The sequence below is a fragment of the Achroia grisella genome, unplaced genomic scaffold (assembly GCF_030625045.1).
Source record: "Achroia grisella isolate CSIRO2021 unplaced genomic scaffold, CSIRO_AGI_Agris_v1 utg402, whole genome shotgun sequence".
NCBI lineage: Eukaryota > Metazoa > Arthropoda > Insecta > Lepidoptera > Pyralidae > Achroia > Achroia grisella.
In genome coordinates, this window is record NW_026712841.1 from 2,826,614 (window position 1) to 2,847,076 (window position 20,463).

The 20,463-nt window shown below is 35.2% G+C and overlaps 1 protein-coding gene across 1 annotated transcript in view; it reads right to left on the reverse strand.

Moving 5' to 3' along the window:
* Positions 1-20,463, reverse strand: part of LOC131844602 (filamin-A) — a 94,375-nt gene that overhangs the window by 4,459 nt on the left and 69,453 nt on the right. The window contains exons 21-46 of the mRNA XM_059193532.1: positions 19,546-19,685; positions 18,293-18,418; positions 15,031-15,151; positions 14,638-14,711; positions 14,278-14,434; positions 13,119-13,327; positions 12,584-12,763; positions 12,246-12,320; positions 11,813-11,972; positions 10,505-10,653; positions 10,204-10,276; positions 9,362-9,529; positions 8,846-9,015; positions 8,328-8,420; positions 7,563-7,707; positions 7,124-7,209; positions 6,355-6,547; positions 5,405-5,626; positions 4,821-4,984; positions 4,141-4,291; positions 3,410-3,658; positions 2,347-2,567; positions 1,669-1,876; positions 1,414-1,542; positions 981-1,145; positions 376-539 (exon numbers count right to left, since the gene is read on the reverse strand). Of these exons, the coding sequence (XP_059049515.1) occupies positions 376-539; positions 981-1,145; positions 1,414-1,542; positions 1,669-1,876; positions 2,347-2,567; positions 3,410-3,658; positions 4,141-4,291; positions 4,821-4,984; positions 5,405-5,626; positions 6,355-6,547; positions 7,124-7,209; positions 7,563-7,707; positions 8,328-8,420; positions 8,846-9,015; positions 9,362-9,529; positions 10,204-10,276; positions 10,505-10,653; positions 11,813-11,972; positions 12,246-12,320; positions 12,584-12,763; positions 13,119-13,327; positions 14,278-14,434; positions 14,638-14,711; positions 15,031-15,151; positions 18,293-18,418; positions 19,546-19,685 (3,992 nt within the window). The remainder of the gene's footprint in view (positions 1-375; positions 540-980; positions 1,146-1,413; positions 1,543-1,668; positions 1,877-2,346; positions 2,568-3,409; positions 3,659-4,140; positions 4,292-4,820; positions 4,985-5,404; positions 5,627-6,354; positions 6,548-7,123; positions 7,210-7,562; positions 7,708-8,327; positions 8,421-8,845; positions 9,016-9,361; positions 9,530-10,203; positions 10,277-10,504; positions 10,654-11,812; positions 11,973-12,245; positions 12,321-12,583; positions 12,764-13,118; positions 13,328-14,277; positions 14,435-14,637; positions 14,712-15,030; positions 15,152-18,292; positions 18,419-19,545; positions 19,686-20,463) is intronic.

The window sequence follows — 20,463 nt, forward strand, 5'->3', positions numbered from 1 at the left end:
TAAAAACTCAAAGATGGGATATCTGCGTCGTTTCTAGTCTTTCTTTGTGTTCTTCTAGTTTTTCTTGTAATGAGAAAGCGTTCCGAATGAGCGGTAGATTAAAAAAAATGTGATGACTATTCAAAAGTGCTGCAATGTAAGTTTATATGCATAAATAATTTTCAATTCTATTGTTGTTGTTTCCTGTAAGAAATGTAAGGCCATCAGCATCCACTGAGTAGACAGAAATGGCGGCCTCCTTGCCTAGCCCATGCAGTAGTGAGGAGCCGTTACCTGCAAGGTGGGTGGCATGTCGTCTGCGCAGTAAATGGTAAAGGCCTCCTAGCCTTAGCGCAGGTGCACGAGCGCGTGCAGTAGAGAAGTAGCTATTTTTACCTGTACGGTGGGCGGCGTGTCGTCTGCGCAGTGTATGGTGAAGGCGGCCTCCTTGCCGACGTGTGCGTGTGCGAGCCCGGTGCCGGCGCAGCGCGCGCCCGCCGCTCCCCCCGCGCCCGCCCCCAGCACGCCCAGCGACACGGGGCTGCCCGGGACGCTCGCACCTACACACCGCAATGGTATATTGTACAAAGTTTTCAAAAATAAGCATAGAACTTGACATCTAGTGCAATGTAATCGAGTCCATTTTTTTGCTTGACTTCAATACCAAGGAATAGTTCAACCAGAGTGGTAATATTCTATATATTGATATGAACATCATCATGGCAATTCTGGTAAAGTTTTTTCTTTTGTTCAATGCATTTCATATATAACAATTTTATTATAACACATACATGTTATTATTTCAGCTAAAAGTATACTGAACGCCTAAACATGTACACGTAATAATTAAATTTATTTTGGGCGATTTCCCATTTCATTATTAATACAAATTTCTTAAAGTAAATAATAATATAAAAAAATAAATATAATGTGACGTATGACGCTTTTAGATAAGAAGTGCTGTATGCAATTCTGTATTTATATATTATGATTGAACATACCGCCATACGTGATATAGATGCGGTAGTGTGCGGGTAGATACGGCCGAAGCCTGATGCGATGCGTGCGGCCATCTTCGCGCACGTCCACCGGTACGCGAATACGACGTTCTCCTGTCGCCTCGCATACTACTTCCAGTTCGCCCACACCAGCGTCTTTTGTTTCCACTAAAGAAATGAGATTGAAATTTGAAAAGCAGTGTTCATATTGGTTAAATTACAGTACACAACTTGAATTTAAATCCATTCAATTCTATAAGAACTATTAATAATAATAATTTTATTCTCTATTCAATAACTTGCCTATTCGCGTCTATGTAGCATCACAATACTAATAATATAACAAGTCTGATATTTATATCCATTGATCCATTCTCAATCTTAATAAACTATACATATGTTATATATCTTAGAAACAACATTATTGAAATCTTACCTGTGAAATTTATAGGCGTATGTGCAATGATGTTACCAGAAGGCAAACCAGACAGTATAACTCTATGAGGATCAAAAGATTCGCACGTGTACGGGCTACCAGAGACGGGCTTCGAAAGATGTAATACTTCTGCAAAAGTAGAAAACAGAGTTAGAGAGTATTCTGAAAATACTGGAGATACACTATAGAAATCAAACAGGTCTATAGTTCTATACTTTACACTATACACGTATACAAAAAGAGAATACTACTTACCAATAGTACTTTGTCCCACTTCTGTAATGGTGTACTCTGCTTGCAACAAGCCGGATTTAGTCTGATAGCAGCGGACAGGTAGGGCTCTGGATCCAGGGCCTGAGACCACCACGTCGAACTCTCGCGCCGGCCGGCCCAGCGTGTCGATACTGAATGACGCTACACGACCTACTTGGGCCTGGTAAAGGCCTAGACCTGAAGCTGATACCTGAAATAATGACATATAGACCATTTTATTCTATTACTAATACAGTATATACAAAAGAATGTCGATTCTTTGTAATAAATAATACATGTCTATTTTTCTATAAAAAAGATATTATTACTTTCAGGAATAATAATAACACGCTGGATCAATTACTTATTAGTAATACGTTACAGTGCTAGCGGCTTAGTACTAATACCCTTCGATGTAGTGTATGTACTGTTAGATGGCCGATAGATTAAAAGCTTTTATTAAAAAAAAATCTAATATACGACACTTAGTCACTCAGTTCAAATAATTAACTATAAAATAAGTTTCACAAACTATAATGGTAACAAATTTACCCCATGAATGACTGAATTAACTAACTGCTCAAACAGTTTTTAATGAGGAATCATGTCAATAATAAAAATCGTGGAATTGTGTAGCTCCAGCATTTTCTCTATGTTGGGCTCGGGTATAACTGTACGCACCTCTTGCGCGTGGTGCGCGGGCAGCACGTCGACGAGGAGCGGTTGTCGTGCGAGCGGGACTCCGCTCCAGTAGAGCGAGAGGCGATGAGGGGCTGCGCGCGCGGGGTGCCACACGAGCTCGCACCGCGAGCCGCCGCGCCGTCGCACCGAGTGCGGCACGCTCTGTCCCGCGCACGTCACGCGCGCTGACACGCGGCCCGCGCCCGCGCCCGCGCTGCTCACTGCGCACGCACACCACTAACTTATTAACAACCGCCTTTTGGGATTGTTTGTAATGTGGACTAATAACCCCATTGCGAGTGACCATGTACATTGTACCATGTTAGTTTGCTTGGTGGTATTGCAGGGTTATTTTTTGGTGAATTTGCCATGATAACTAACTCTGACTTTAAGCTCATACAATAATACGTATACTACTATATTGCGCTACAGTATACAATAATACGTATACTGTAGCGCAAGCGAGAAAATCATGCCAATAACATCAATTTAAAGTAACCGTAGAAGTGACACACATGGCACCTTATCGACATTTAGGAAGTTTTTTAATAGACGTTCTTTCCGCATACACAAATTTTGCATACAATAGTTCATCTAACTTCAGTTTAGCTCACTTTCACACTACACGGTAACAACTTTTCATACGCTAACTCGTCGAGCCGTGTTCTAGAGTTGAATTCAACAATAATAATTAAAAGCGTCCATACTACATTTTTTTCTACAAGAGCTCCACTGCGAAACTTCAATAGATTTATCTTATTACTATTCTAATCGAGAAAGTTTGTGAATATAGATGGATGTTTATTCCTCTTTCATGCAAAAACTGACGAACGGATTTTAATGAAATTTTGCAGTAATAAAAGTTATACATCCGAATAACACATAAGCTATAATTTAAAAATATGATATGATATAAATTGGGCGAAATATAATGATAAATATTAAGTAAGTGTAATGCAGACGAAGTTGCGCGGGGCAGCTAGTAATTTATAAACTGACAAGCTGTAAACAATTAAAACAATATTCAAAATAAAAATATCATATATATATAGATATATATTACCAGTCAATATCGCCGGACGGTGTGCAACAGCGTCGCCGATTGACAGCACTTTAACAGCAGCGGCGTCTATCGCCTCCACTTCTGCGATGGGTCCTCTCGAGCTTCTGATTACATATCTACCGACACGACTCGCAGGGAATGTTAGCAGGCCGGTGTCTTCTATACGGGCCTCGTTTATTCGCGTCCCGGTTGGTGATAGTACTTCAATGTCGGGGAGAGTCTCGTCTATTTCTACAGTCGCTACGCCACCTGAATATAACATATCAGTATTTCAGCAAGTTTACTCTTACGTAATATATAAAAATGCCGAGTTATTTTTCATTTCATATTCACTCCACCGCCCACAATTTTTCACTGCAATTATTCATTAGCTATAGTTGACAGGTAAAAAAGACAGGTTCGCGAAATGTACCATTATATTTTGTATATATTTCTCGACTATCTATTTAATTACAGTCATTTACATGTGCGTGTATAGTATGCATTAAAGTTATATCCACACAATATTATAAACGTAAAACTGTGTCTGTCTGTTCGTTACCTTTTCACGGCAAAATAGCTGAACAGATAAATTAAGTATATAATGAAGATAACAATCATACTACGAAGATTGAAAAAGACTATAGTGCTAGTTTGTTATACTAATTGCAACACGTTACTCATGTCTTTTTTCTCAAAAAAAAAAGACGAATTGGCGGGTAAAAGCCTGGTGAAAATATGAAGGTACTAACCAATCTGCACATATGTGTGAGGCTCGCTAACACGGCAGACGAAAGGGCTGCCGGGCACCGCTTGCTCGTTGAACGTGACAGAGACACGGTGCGGTTCACGTGACACGGGCACGAACGTCACGTCGTACAGACCGCGAGCCACCGCCACTACCTGGGTCGTACATATTTATATCTTTAAACATTGATCTATTACTAAATAGATATGGTAAACCCGGTGATATATAGTTATCAAAGTACATCACAAGCATTTAAGCAATGGTTATGTATTCAAAATTTGTGTAAACATTTGCTGTTTACTGTAAGAGTCGGTATTCAGCACATAGAAAAGCGTTCAAAGGTTAAGTGTGAGTGAATGTCCCGTATTGAGTAAGTGCTGCATCATCACAAATAAAAAAAATGGTTGAATAAAAAAAATCTTTGTGTCTATTCATATTTCTGGTCGAGATAGACTCTTCGGTGACGAAAGCGCCGAAACGAAATAAAAAATTAATCTGAGAGACGGCGCTAGGCTTGCCGTCTGTCACTTTGGATACCCATATACCCAGCAAAATGTGAGCATGGTACATATTGCGTTCACCCTATTTGGGATAACAGTTGACTGTTTCTTTTTGAAAAGTAATAAGTATGAATAATTATCTAGTATTTACTAAGTACTGTATGATTTAATAAGGAGTATGTACCTCAGCCTTAACGGTTGTAGATGGTGTGGAGACAACCAGCTCGAGCGTGCCCTCGCCGGCTCCGGCCGCGTCCACACTGAACGTCACAGGCTTGCCAACTTCCACTCCTCGCTCCTCATCTACACCATCATCTAAGCTAAGTCCTTCCAATGTGCCTTCTAGTTCTGTAAACCAACGAATAACTCTAAAGTGAAATTAGAAAAAAGGTATCGTTATATGACGCGTAATTTCTTCTCAATAAAAGGTGTTATTTACCTAAAAGCCAATTTTCAATCACTTTGAAATCACTCTCGTATTATATATCAATATTTCAGAAAGACTATTTCAAAAGTGCGTTCTAAAATGTTAATAGAATAAAGTACATAAAAACGTGTGTAATGTGATATTATTTAATTTTAAAGAATTCAATTATTTTATTATCAAATCAATTAAAATTTTCAGTGTTAGTGTAAAAAGAATTTTATTGCTCGTTTGTCATATATTTTTGCTTGAGGAGTATTTTTTAAATTAATTTAGAAATGTGTCGTAAATTACAATGCAGATGTAGTGAGTGTTTGTGTATGAAGAAAAACCAAAAACGATACCTCCAGGTCCCAATCCAGTGACCCTAACCCTCTTTACATCGTAGACGTTGCAAGTGAAGGGTGACCCGGGCACGTGGCGGCCGGCGCAGGTGACCTGCACGGTGTGTCGTCCGACAGCTTCCGGCGTGTATGTGGCCGTGAAGCGGCCCTCTCCTAGCGCCGTCAGCCGACTGCGCACGCTGCTTCCGCCCGGACCAGTTACAAATACCGCTGGCTCGCCCGCTAGAGTAGAATTCAACGCCGGTAAATAATCAGTTTCAAATAAAAAAAATACATACAAGGACGGTGACAGTATTATATTCGAAGTTTGATACCGTTTCTGAACGCATATCAACGCTTTTAAAATTTACTTTAGTGCATAATGGTGGACGCTGTCATACATCGAACACTACGTTATCATATGTTGAACAATGTAGTTATATATTTGCGCTACATTAGAACATTTATTTAGACCCTATATAAAATATATACTACAATACTACACAGATACTAAATGTATACATGTTGTATAGCTATTAAGTATAGAAACTACAAATGCATGTATATCTACACATGAATAATGTATAATAATATGTAACATTAACTACATAACGAAGATCTATGCAGCAACATATTAGCGTCAGTTACATATATTGTAATTGGATTTATTTATATACAAACATCGCTCATACCAACAGAAATTATAATATAAATTCGATTAAATGTCGGTGTAAGAAGTATCTATCTACCTAACATCTCTAAACATTTTACTGAGATAGCTACAGCAGTCAAAATGTAAACGTACTTCCCGTGGCTTGTTGCCTTGGCGCACCGATACACCGTTTTTTTTTTAGTGAGTAAGATATACACATATCCTACCCGCTGCAACGACGGGTGGTCGAATCTATGAATATATCCGCTGTCTCGACGGGTGTTCAAGATTTTCTACACACAAAAAATTATTAACATACTGTGGAATCCCGTAAGGTGAAGGTCTGCAGGAGAGGCGCGCGGTGCAGAAGTGAGGCCGGGGCCGGAAGCTCGTGCATCGGCCGCGTGCGCGGGCGCCGACACCGCGCACGTGAAGGGCGAGCCCGGCACCGCGTGCCCGTTGAACCGCACCGACAGCGTGTGCAGCGCCGCCTCCACAGGTTTGAAGTTCACCTGCCGCAACCAACGCTCATATTTTCAATACACTTGATCGCAAAATGGATCTAATTTCACCGGTTTTCGATATGAAAAGTAGCTCATAAATCACGAGTGCGTTAAAAAGGCAATTTGTGATTATATTCTATAACTCCAGTATTTGCCATTCGCCTAAGGCTCGGGTTAAAATTTCGCCTCGTGTGTTATAATTATCATAACATAATAATAATTATGCGCTATAATAATTTCTTTGTCTATTCACTTTCATAATTACAATAGGTGTGGATATAATATAATAATGAACTATATATTACAGTTTGTAGAAAAGTTGCTCTAAGAAGCTATCTGCAGTACTATTATAAACATTAAACTCCATTTGGTAGTATCGTCGTCAAAGAATTAGTCCTAAACTAAAACCGCATAGCCAATTTGATTACATGTTTATTAAATTAAACTTCACAATAAATTGCATCAATGAAAATTTCAGTTACTGTTTGAAAACTTAAATTAAAACAAGTTTTATGTATCTATTCAATGCTCTATTATAATTAAAATATAACTTAAATTAAAATTTTACTAAAATAATAAAATTACCTTGAATCTGGCGTTTCCTTCACTTTGAACATAATTTGGCACATTTCTTCCATTCACAGCTACTATTATTTCTAAATTTCCGGCACCTATAATAAAGACACAACAATAAATAATATGCTTCCACACTAATATGGTATGAAATAAAACTTAACTGAAAACATTTTTGTTCAACAAATAGGAAAACTTTATATGTGATAAATCAGACTATTAATTTATAAGCTTATTATATGTGGTCTTAACATTGTGGTATCAATAAAAAAAACAAACTAGTACTTCCAGAACTGGCGGTAATTTGAATTACCAGACAGATAATTAATCTGTATAACAGACCTACACGAAGTAAAGATATTTGAATTGAAACTAAAATAATTTAGAGATATATACAATAAGATAATCTATAATAACAACAATGATGTTCTATATAGCCCAGTGCGGTTACCGGCATGTGAGGCATTAATGGTGAATGACACCGGACGACCGACGAGCCCGGGAGATATATCGGTGACGGATACACGCGCCGCGCTGTACGCTTTCACCAGGAACGGGCTGCCTTCCACGTGTCCACCTGTTGTACCCGCTCGAACCTGTTACCGGATTACAAAATAAAGGCCGCTTTAGTAATTTGTTTCAGGCAACTTATTTACATAACAATATTGACCCATATTATATATATATATATTATCTTAAGAACTAATATATAAAAATAATATTGTCTTTGTGGTCACCACACTCACCATGGTAATGTGCCACAGTAGCGTCGGTACACCACTCCCTTTTATGTAATTGGAATTGCAAATAAGCTGACGGGATTTTTGATGGTAAGTGGTAACCGTTGTTGTAGTACTATTAGTGTATAATATTATATTAATTGTGATACGGACATCAGGTTGTTATGTGATGCCTGTGATTTCACCTAAGCGTTGTTATTCTGGGTAACTAATATATCACGTCTTTCATCCAGTAATTTTGTTAAGCAAGCAACCTATTTGTCGATAGAAATAGGTAAGAGCGAGTCTTACCTATTTCTATCGACAAATAGGTTGCTTGCTTAACAAAATTACAGGATATATAGTATAATTACAGGATATATATATAAATATAGTAGGCAGAAATTTTAGTCTACTTAGATAACATTTAATTCAATTTGCAGTAGTAAACATTATATGGTATTTACTATATAACATAGATATGGAATGGTCTTAACCTCTATACTGTGATCTCCCACATCAACCGGAACAAATGAGATCGTATAACGTTTGCTTGCTTCGTTTTCACCAATAGTTTCTTCTGCGGAAACCTGAAATAATATGTTTGATTGATTCGTCACTGTACTTGCCTTATTAATTAATGTCCTAAAAATAGACATCTCGATATACATATGTAAGAATTAGCAGTTATAATAATAATATATAATAAATCAACCGACTTTGGCGAAGCTCTCTACGGCGTTTACAACCAACAATAAAGGCGTTAGTTTGTTGTGTATCATATATATGGTTATCATATGTATGGTTTTCATATATACTATTCATGTGAAAACTGTGGTCACAACTAGCAACGCATGTTTGCTATTTGTGAGGACTAAGATATCGTCCATCACTATAATACGTCAGTCTTCTAATCGTAATACTGCTTACAAAGCAAAGAGCTTGACCGTTAACTAGGTTCATACAAAGTCTGTCACGGTAAAAGAAAAAAAAACAAATAAGCATGTTTACTCACTTGTACAGGGACTGGTCGCCTGGCGGGACCCAGCACCTCGACATGCGGCGAAGTGGGTGAATCGACGTTGAATTTATATGCATCGCCCACTGACACCTTGTCAGGAGACTCGCCCGAGCCAGCGCCAATTACACGCGCCGGCGCCGATACATGACATATAAACGGGCTACCTGCATTCAAAAAGTATTTTATATTGTTACAGTACTGTTCGGATTTTCTTGCCAAAAATAAAAGTAGGATAAATAGCATACCTTACACATATAGACATACGAGACTAGTTATGGTAAAATTTAGGACTTAATTCTATGAAAATTCGAATTGAGATTCAGTAACAATCATATTCCATGTTTTATTATTGTTTCCCTGTCTAAGAGATTATACGTAATGAACTTTATTTTTATATTCTATAGATTTAAACGGACTACAGACGTCGTAAAGTCAAGCGTAATGTTAGATTGACATAGCCCCGGATGATGTATACAGATCAATAAAACATAATTAAGTTAAATATAATACCTGGTACGTGATCTCCGTTGAAACGTAGTTCGACGGTGTGTGGGCGAGGGTCCTTTGGAGTGAAGCTGATGGCATATGTGTGAGCGCCCTGCGCGGCCGCAGCTGTTGGTACTCGACCACCGTTTACAGTCACCTCCAGATTGCCGGGACCGGCTGCCATCGTCTCCACTACATAATTGCAAAATGTTTAACACTGTGTTTCTATCAAATGTATATTGTCAATATAGATAGATAGAATATACTTTATTTGCAACGTACAGTAAAGAAGAAGCACAAACAATATAACAAAGGACACATGTATCGTTACAATAAGGCGGCCTTATTGCTAAAAGCAATCTTTTCAAGGCAACCTTAGGGAAACGGATCGAAACATCGAACAGGTAGGTAAAATGACATAAACAGGAGAAAACTAACAGGTAACAAATATATAATGATAATAAAGAAAAATAATAATAAATATTATATGAATTAAAATTTATGTACACAATAATATTCATATATTAAACTAGATACACTTACATAAACTACATACATAATTTTAAAGTTAAATAGAATAAACTAAATATAAATTAAAATGCCATACTAACAGAAATTTAAATATTGAGGAGGAAGTCTTTTACTTGTCGTTTAAAAATATGAATGGACTTTGCAGTTCTGATAAATACAGGTAACGAGTAGAAGTATTTATTAGTGGATCGTGCTATGTGTTGTTGCAACTCTTTAGTTATAGGATCGATAAAAACTATTTCATGTGAGCAAAAAACTAGTTAAAATTTTTGAATTATCCCGGACAAATATATAAAGATTATTCTCTGAAGTTTGATATACATGAGTTCACATACCTAAAAAGGTTACAGGTTTTCCGACAGTCCCATGCGCAACATCCTTAACTCTTATTGCATTGACATCGTATACCTGAAAATATGATGTTGTTCATATTACTATGTTTTATTTCAGAATATATAATAATAGAGCGTTAAATTAAAGTTGATATTTGTACTATTGTAGCTAAGAGCTATGAATTTTAATTTTTGAAATATTTTTTACATACATAATACATAAGGACAACCAGTATTCTAAATACAAAAATTTTAAATGTAAGGGGATCGAACTTGTGACTTGCTTATGTAATATTTAACTTACTTTTAAATGGAAAGGACTGGCAGGTATAGGTGCTGAATCGACAAGCACATTGAGGCGGTGTTCGCCAACTGCTCGTGGCACGAACTCTGCACGGAATACACCGACACCCGCCGATGACACCGCGGCCGGCACAGACGCTCCGTTCGGACCTGCGAGCGAGCAATGCTCAACTCACCGCCACGCCCCACTTTTAAGACTCCTAACCCTTCATTTTTATTTTTTTATTTTTTTTTATAACGGCATTAGAAAACGCCGCTTTTAATTTCCCCAATGAATGTTAGGAGTTAGAGCGAAGCGATGAGATTGTCAATGTTATACCTAGAATTCGAGTTGTTTATCTGAAATTTGAATCTTTATACATTGATGCAACAAAATTAAGCGTAACCGGAACCTTCCTGTCTATTGAAACTTATCCCTAAACACAGTGTGTATAATTAATAATATTATGTAGATGAATTAAATTATTATTAGTGATAAACAAACAGAAGAGGCGAGTTAAGAGGTGGATCATTGTTAGTAGCAAAGCTTAATTATGATTGTTCTTCTACTAATTTTTAAAAGGTTCTAATCCCTTCCCTTATTTTTTTCTGTTATATTTTAATTTCAATATTTTCTTCATTCAATCAAAGAAAATTTTCATTTTTTCTTAAATTTATACCACCCTGTAAAAAAGAATTAATTATATTGATACCTACCTAAATATTTTAGTTAAATTTAATAATTTATTGTACTAATTAAACATAATACGAATCTATTATTCATCTATTAATGAAGTGGCAACAAGAAGCTACAATATAAATACATCCACCTCTTAAATACTTATAATATACATAACAACAATCAAACACATCATCATTTTCACATTACAGGCATACTTTATGAGGATGTAAAAATATACAATACAATTGTACAGATAAAAAATCACCCCACCATCAATTTCAGTGGAAGGTTTCTTATTTGTAATAGAAAAAACAAATCCCAATGTATACAGAAGAGAATAATTAAATAGAAATGTAACTGACATAGGACACACTAATTAATGACTTATGTCCAATCTATATTAATTTATAGTAAAAGAGGAAAGTAAATGTAAAATTTTATGTAGCTTGTATGAGTATGTAGCATTGAATTTGAATTTTATTGTATGAGGCTTTATTGAGAACTAAACTAGTACACCATATTTCGTATTGAAAAATACTTTGCATAAATTCCTTTTAGTGGTAGAAGACAACAGTCTGTACCATAAAGATATGCTATGCCATCTCCTCTTTATATCTACTCTAGCAGTTTACAGGTTAGTGCACTCACCCTCGACGTTGACTTCGATCTGATCGAGTGTGGCGGTAGGGTGATGAAGCGTGAGCGCGGCGGGTTGGTGTAGTGGCGCGGGACCGGGTAAAGTCACGCGGGCTCCGCCACCGCTACCCTCTGACACCACGATCACGAGCGGGCAGCCCGGTACACGCATCTGTTAAGCAATAAAGTCAGTCTAATCAATGACATACCGTAATTATAAGTTATTCTGTAAGTGCCAGTAATGCTTAAGTTAGATTAAAGGTTTAGTTTAATTATTTAGTCCAGTTTTCTTTGTAAGTCCATCCCTACCCTAAGAGGCTTACAACCCAGCTACCTGGCGGTTGCCCTCGGATTTAATGCTGGGGCAAAGCAGAGTCAATGTTTATTATTGAGCATATGCTCTTTGTGAGGGAGTATACATGTAGGTACATAAATATAATCTTACCTTATTAAAAGACACATTGACAACATGGTCGCAAGCTTCTGTTGGTGTGAATGATACTGTAAATCTAGCATTGCCCTGAAAATATTCAAAATACAAAAAAGTTATTTACAATATTACATATTAATATCAATTATGATTATATTCGAAGTATGGAATGAAAAATTGTACTCATATTAACATTTGCTAAGTCAAAACAACAAGAGATACTTGAAAGCATGAGATTGTATGTACTATCTTACAAGTACAAGCTCAAAAAAATAAATATATAATTAAAACTGACTTAACAGACATCAATAAATTTAAAATATACAATTTCTCAATTAATTTAAATTATTTACCTGTGGGTGTACTTGTGTGGGTATATTCAGTCCATGAGCAGCGACTGTGATTTCAAGGTTTCCCTCTCCAGCTTGAGCTGCATCCACTGCAAGTTGTACTGGGACACCCACACGGGCTGATGAGCCACCCGTCACACTGACTAATTTTCCATCATATGCCTTGCACACAAATGGTGTGCCCTGAAAATAAATGTACATTAAATGTAAGTAAAATACAGTCATTATTAATTAAAAAAAAGTATGTTGCACATTATTAGGTGTAAATGAAAATATCCAATGTACAGTTGTTGTTTATTTTCAATGTGTATGATACTAATCTATTAAAAGTACATGCTCTTGGTAGTATTTAATAGAAAGGAAGGAATAGACAGTAATATGTGTAAGCTTATTCAAATATACACTGCAAATGCATGTCAAGCATTCACACCATAACTTCAATATTAACAATATTTATTTATGGAAAACAAGTGGAATTAAAATTGAACTAAAAGATTTAAATTACAGAAATAAGTAAAAAATTAAAATATTCACTCACTGGTATGGGTTGACTATTATAATGTGCTGTGAGTGTATGTGGCCCAACAGCCCTGGGTACAAAGTTGGCAACAAGTCCAGAGATTACATCCCCGGTCAGCCTCACGGGAACCTCGCCTCGGGGACCACGGACTGTCACCGTTAGCTCTCCACCAGTTGAGCCTTCCACTCGCACTGAGCATGATGCGGACTCTCCAACAGGTATTAGTTCTGTAGATAGTAGAGTATGTTTGCATATAATTCAGTGTTAATTTGAACTTTAATATTAATAAACAATTGGATAATATTTTTAAAAAGAGAGTTAATTACTTTATTTAATAACACATATTTGTTATTAAATAAAGTAATTAAATAAATAACTATAAGTGTTGTCTACCATTAAGTGATCACAATATTATTTTCTTCAGCTAAATTACAACCTATATTAAAAGATATTTTTAATATATATTACTGAATATTTATATATGTATCTACTCTATATTTCACTTACATATGCGATTGTACTCATAACATGTGTAAATAAATATTTGCGAGAACTTTTTAAGTTATTTTTTTTATTTGTGAATTTAAAATTATATTTATTATTGTAATTGTATAATAGTCCGAGTTCTGTTTAAAATAAAGTAAACATGTCAAATCAAAATATTCTTAATGACAGTTACAGTATTGTCATTCATATATCATTCATAATACTTTTTGTATATGAAACGTCAAAAGATTTAAAATGTCAGCTGTCATGCAAATACTACCACGCAAATTATTTAGGTAAGTATAATTTCTAGCAGAGTTGCCATATCCATAGAATAATGCCCTGTATTTCAATTGAAGTTCGCTCACGTAAAACGTAATAATATGTATTTATTTAGTGGGAATTTCAGCCGTAAAAAAATACTTAAATTTCTGTGTTTGTTTTCTAAACTTCAGATTATAGGTTGCGTTTCTAAATGAATGGTTTGATTCTGAATGATAATTTAAAAGTATACACTTGGGTCGATCCTATAAAATTTTGATAGAATTCTATTGTCGTCTAAAATTTACTTGTAGCGAATTTTTTATAGGGGCTGTGTTTTAAACAATAAATTGATATGATACCTATGTAAAGATTATAAAAACTTTAATGATGACTAACAGATGATTTGATTACTATAGTAGATACTAACCAATTTGTGATGTATCTATAGTGACTCTGTGAGCTGCCGTGACATGAAATACGAATGGTGACGAGGGAACTGGCTCTCCATTAAATTTTATATCTACTCTATGAGGCGTTGGTGTTTCTGGCTTCCAAAATACTAGACAACGTCCACCACCTACTACCTGTAAAATTAAAAAAATACATGTTTAATAAAAAAGATAGGACGCATAAATATTTTCAATTAATGATTTTAGAGCTAACTCAGATACAATTACAGGTGTAAGTAATCTTTATAACAGTAAAAATCATTAATTCGAATTCAGAAATGCATACCATAACCATAACGCATAAATATAAGTAAAAAATTGAAATTGAAAATTGTTACCTGTACATGATTGGGAACTTCACCCTCGTTTATAGAAATTTCCAATTGTCCTTCTCCTGCCGCACTTGCATCAACTGGAAGGAAAGTTTAATAGAACATTATGTGAATCCATTTCAATTTCGTTAAGACTAAAAACCATGAAATGGTTAGTAACTGAGGGAAATGTTAATAAAACTCACGAGACGGCGGCCCATGACGTGGAAATTGTTCTAGTTCTTAGCATGATTTTCTTTATGTATTTTACGAGACTCGCGATATTGCAATTGCGACGAGCGAGTAGACTTAGGGCGATATTCGTATAATGGAGTTCGTGGCTTAAGTAACTATTGTTACTAACGTTACTCAGTTATTATATCATTTATATACAAAACCAAGTAGTACTTGGTTTTTTACCTTTAAATTGGCACTGCTGCCCGACTATAGCGTTACCGACATCTGTCACTTTGATGAGACTGGCATCGTACACTTTCGCTACCAGTGGACCCACAGCTACTTTGTCATCAGCAATTGAAACCTGTCGAAATACATGTTATTATTATTTATGTCTATATACTAGACTAGCGGACCCGGCAAACATCATCACAAAAAGTACCGCTTAAAAATATGTCAATTGTTCAGCAAATCAAATTTGGTCACATACCGACAGCAGCTCTAACTACAGAATCTAATTGTATTTACAAACTCTGTAGAAACCCATTGAAATATACCTACACCCAAATCGTTCGAGATGTTTACATAACTATGTGCAGAAAAATTATGTCAATCACGCAAACGTACTTTTGTCACATAAATAATTTCTGGCTAGAGCAACTTTTATCAATTCTTAAGGGTTGGCAACGCGCACGTAACACCCCAGGTTTATCAGGCCTCCATAGGATACGGTAACCATTTACCATCAGATGGACCGTTTGGTTGTTTGCCACCATAGTAGTATAAAAAAAATCACATAGGGCTATAAAAATTGCGTCCGACTTATTTTCAGGCCTATCTTAACAAACTCCAAAAATTTCATAAATAATTGTCAGATAAGTTCGATAACAAACTCTGTGACACGAGGATTTTATAGGTATGTTAGAAGATTATCTGTATTATTTCCATGCGCGCAGGTAAATCTTTTTCTTAAACCTATGTTGTGTGAGAGCATGAGTGGAGCTTATACTGGATTTTCATTATTCAGAAGGAAGTGTGCGCGTACTGTTACACTGAAGAAAAAAATTAAGGGCGCGCCTTCAACATTTGGAAATGCAACATTCTATAGAAGATATACATAGTCATTAGGTATTTAGAAAATAATTAGTAGCGAAATCAAAGCGAGATATAGAAACATAATTCCTAAAGCTATTTTATTTAATTGAGTTTATTTAAATAGCCTTGACACATTTGACCTTAAATACATTTGACCCCTCCCTCCATCCTTGTCACAGTTGGTCATATGTATGAGACTCCCCTCTCTATAGTATACCATATATGTAGAAATATTAACTACTTTCGTTTATTTATACATTTAGGATTCCTTCCACTCTCTTGTAATACAATGTTACGACCCTTTTATTACTTCAGCATATAAGATATTATGGGCTGTGGTAATTTGCATTTTTTAATAAAGAATTTGTAAAAATATTTTTCCATATCTGTGGTAAGTTGGTAAAGCTGTTAATTTTCGGCATTTTTGGACTGTAACATATTGTATTTTTGTAAGTCCTCAATGTACCGTGCACGCGGCGCGCCAGTCGTTTTGGTTCAGCAGCGACCCTCTCCAAATGTAACGGATATGTCGTGACCAAATCTTAGAATTGATATAAGTGTATGTAATATTAAATGGTGTATTATTGCGATAAATAGACAAATATCATTAATAATTACACTAGGTTTTGTAAATGCATATTTAATATGGCTTAATTACAATAATTAGTACTAGTTGAGAATATTACCAAATTCAACCATATTTATATATGCGTTCAAATAACATAATTATATGATGATAAATATAAAAATATAAACCAGATTTTTAAAAGTGTCCTTAGAAAAAAAGGCCAACGGAGACGCAAATAGACATTAAAAAGAGAGACAGAAATCACATTATATTATGGAATAAATACACGTTCTGTTGTGATTGTAGAATCCAGATCTGAATGGAAATCAAGAAGATCCCTAATAAAGGGATAATATCTGAAGAATAATAATATGAATATGAAGTAATCAACTATTATTCGTTATTCAGTTTCTCGATCTACTCACGATACAGAAGTCGTCATTATCATCAATCAGTAGGCTTAATTATATCTCTGTTATCCATGTGTTACGAGATCCAGTCTATCTAATCAATTAGAGAGTGCGAAGATAAACTTAAGAAATTAGTTCCACTTTTTGTTATATTGCTATGTTATTAGATATATCTATGTTATATATCTTTTCTTTAACCTAAGTGAAGTTAACAAAGGACAGTTGGCAGTAATGATAAAGTAGTAAACTTAAAGTTAGTTTTAAATATAAATGTGAAAATAAAAGTAAGGATAATAAATAGAAGAACAATTCCAGAACAAGTATTTTAATACCAACACTAGGTAACTAAAGCGTGGATGTCGTTTGTTATTGCGTCGCTGGAATGTTGAATTAGCATAACAATAGGTCTGGGGGTAAGTTGTCGACAAGTACAGTCGGTTGTCTGTATAAATAAACACTAATATATTATTACATATGTAGCTATTTAGCGATTGCTTTTGATTTACAGTATTTTAGTAGTGAACTAAATACACATACATATCTATAATTTTTTAAAGTTGTAAGTACAGTTATTTAGGTGTCTCGTTCTCTTTATTTCATCTGGATGACGAGACACTGATATTTGAGAAAGGGTTTGTTAATATTGCCACTCGAACATCAATAAATGGGAAGAGTAGTCTCAATGTAAGAAAGAAGAAGTAATATAAGTCAGTATCCAATAGCTATCTATGCCGAATAATTTAGGAGCTACTGAGATAATAAATACATCAGTATGTATATATCACACAAATCTTTGTCTATATATTAGAAAAATAAATATTGTTAACTACATATTTAATTTATGCTTCTTAGATATATTTTATAGTTTGTGTTCATGTATATGTCCATACATATGTAGTGTACTATTCTTCTATTTCGAAATAGCTAGTCATTTTATGACTCAAACTTTGTCCTTTATGAAGCATAAAGTTTTGACATAAATGTGCAGGTTGCTGAATGTCTTATAAAAATAGGGTAGTAAAATTCACTGACCTATGTGTCTTATCATTACGGAGTGTGGTATAAAAATGTACTTGCATATTTAATATTTAAAGTATTTAGCAAGAAAGGTTCTCATATAGAATAAATCTGCGATCTTCCGGTCTACTTTGAAAACAATTGCGATCCAATGACACTGAATCGCGTCGTTTCTCACATTTTTTAGTCTTGAATTCTACATTGGCAGCTTATTAATAGCATCTTTCGTATGGAATCATAGAACTATAGTATATGGCGTTGTGATCATTAAGTTTGCTCCTGTTTACGTTTAAAAAAATTTATACAAATGTATTGGATTAAAATCACTACTTAAATCATTAATCATTAAGATTACATAAAACTCAAGAGCAGACCAGCTGCAGTAGAATATAATGATTTTATGGCTATTACTTACATCGATAAGATGTGTACCGACTTCTTCGGGTGTGAACTCAATGCGGTAGACTCCAGGTCGTTCAGCCACGTCCAGAACTCGAGCCGTCACAGGCCGCCGAGACGGTGCTGTCACGGTGACACTAACCTGCAGATATGCATATTATCCAAATAAAAATAAAACATGATTTTACGCAACGATGTCTTTCTACCAAATTCTTTTGATATTCTGAATCACTAATTTCTGGTGCTAAACAGCTCGCTTTTTTTAGAATGATATAATAAAAGTACAAAATATGGATGTATCAGACTACTAGAATATAAGACATGACACAATAATAGATGTAGTATTCAGAAAAGTAAACGTAATGCACGAGTGGTAATGGGTATAATGCAAAAGGCATTGGTGTAAAGTGATGCCGTTCAAATTTAGAGAAGACAGTTATCTTACTTTGTTTGCTGTTACAGTTATGTATAATAACTGTAATCTATTCCAACCCAGGATAGCCAAAGGTATTATCAGAGCATTGTAAAGTGTCGCCGTTGTGGTGAACTTAACATTTTGCCGAGCATATTAGAATTCAACGTAGCAGGGTTGAACCAATAGTCGTCTCTTGAATTTATTTCAGTTTTATCGGTGCTGAACCTTTTAATACGGGGATGTTTGATTTAAAATTACATTGTGTGTTATACTTTACCGATTAGACTCTAGACAAGGTCGTTTGATTAATTCCATCTGTCACATCTATTTTAGTCGCCAAGTAGCTTGCTCTCTAAACTGTGTTTTGGTTTGAAGTGGGAAGGGAAAAATAAACTAACGAAACTGCAAGGTACGGAGGCATAAAGCCTTCGTCCTCCGGAAAGGCGACGCATGAGGTGTATCACGGGTCTCACGTTAGTTTATAATGTCTATGGGCAGCTTCCGATGTTTCACACTTAACATCAGAGGGGTCGTCAGTTTATTTGGCATTGCAGTTGCATAAAAAATATATTGTAAATATTATTATAAAAAAATATTGTTTACTATAAAGAATTCAGTATAAACAAAGTCGATTGATCCATTCGCAAAGCATGGTATTAAACACTAGATATGTGTTATTAGCTATATATGTAGAATTTAGCAGTTGAATAAATGTTAGGTTTCACATATCTTCTTCTACGTATTTAATCAATCTTTTACACCAAAAGAATCTGTAAGATGTACTAAATAAATTAAATATTTTTCTTTAATTTATGAAGATATGATTTATTAATTAGTGTTCATTTGACGCATACCTCATTTTTGTTAAACGTAGCTGTTCCCGGGGAGGTACAGATTTCGAAGACGGCTGGCACTCGGGCGGGGATTAATTTCGTGGGCTCCCCACCGCCACCGCCCGCCGGCCCTGCCATTACCTCGACCTTCCACGGGGATCCTGAAATGTCAATGCTCTTATTATTTCTGAAATTATAATGTCACAACTAATATATATATATATATATATATATGATGATAGTTCTAAAATGCATTAATGAAATATTAATATTAGAGTTAATTATTATTATGTTTCGGTAAGATGATATTAAGAACGGAATACAGTTTTCAGGAAGTCTTATTCCTTTGCCACTTATTGCTAAAAACTCACGGCTAAAAAAGAATGAATTATAGTCAATTTAATATAATTAGGATTACTACTATAGGTTGTATTACGATAACCTCTAAGTAACGATTGAAAATAAATAAGTAATTGATGTTTTATATAGAAACTAACTGTCCGCCCGAGCTTCGCACTGTTCATTCCCCTATAATCACTCTATCTATTGCTGAAACTGTAAAATTCGTTATATAGTTTTAAATATCTACGACTGCTTTATACTATGTAAAGATTAAGATAATTCGTACACACTTTTTCTAAAGCATTGTCGTGATCGCTACAGTCATCATAACTAATAGCCTACATAGAAGAATCAAAGAGTATTTTCATACTTATATGTATTACGAATGCCGTTGGTATTAAGATTATTGCCCCATGCAGAAAACTACGGAATTTATCTATGGGCTGGTTTCTATAACGAAGCAGTTACAGTTTCAATTAAGTTCCTTTTTGGCTTCATATACTTACTGATGTAACTTGTAAGTACCATGAATAATAATAGATACATCTAGATGTGTAACTCTTTTACAGAATCACTTCAATTTGGTCTCATTAGCAT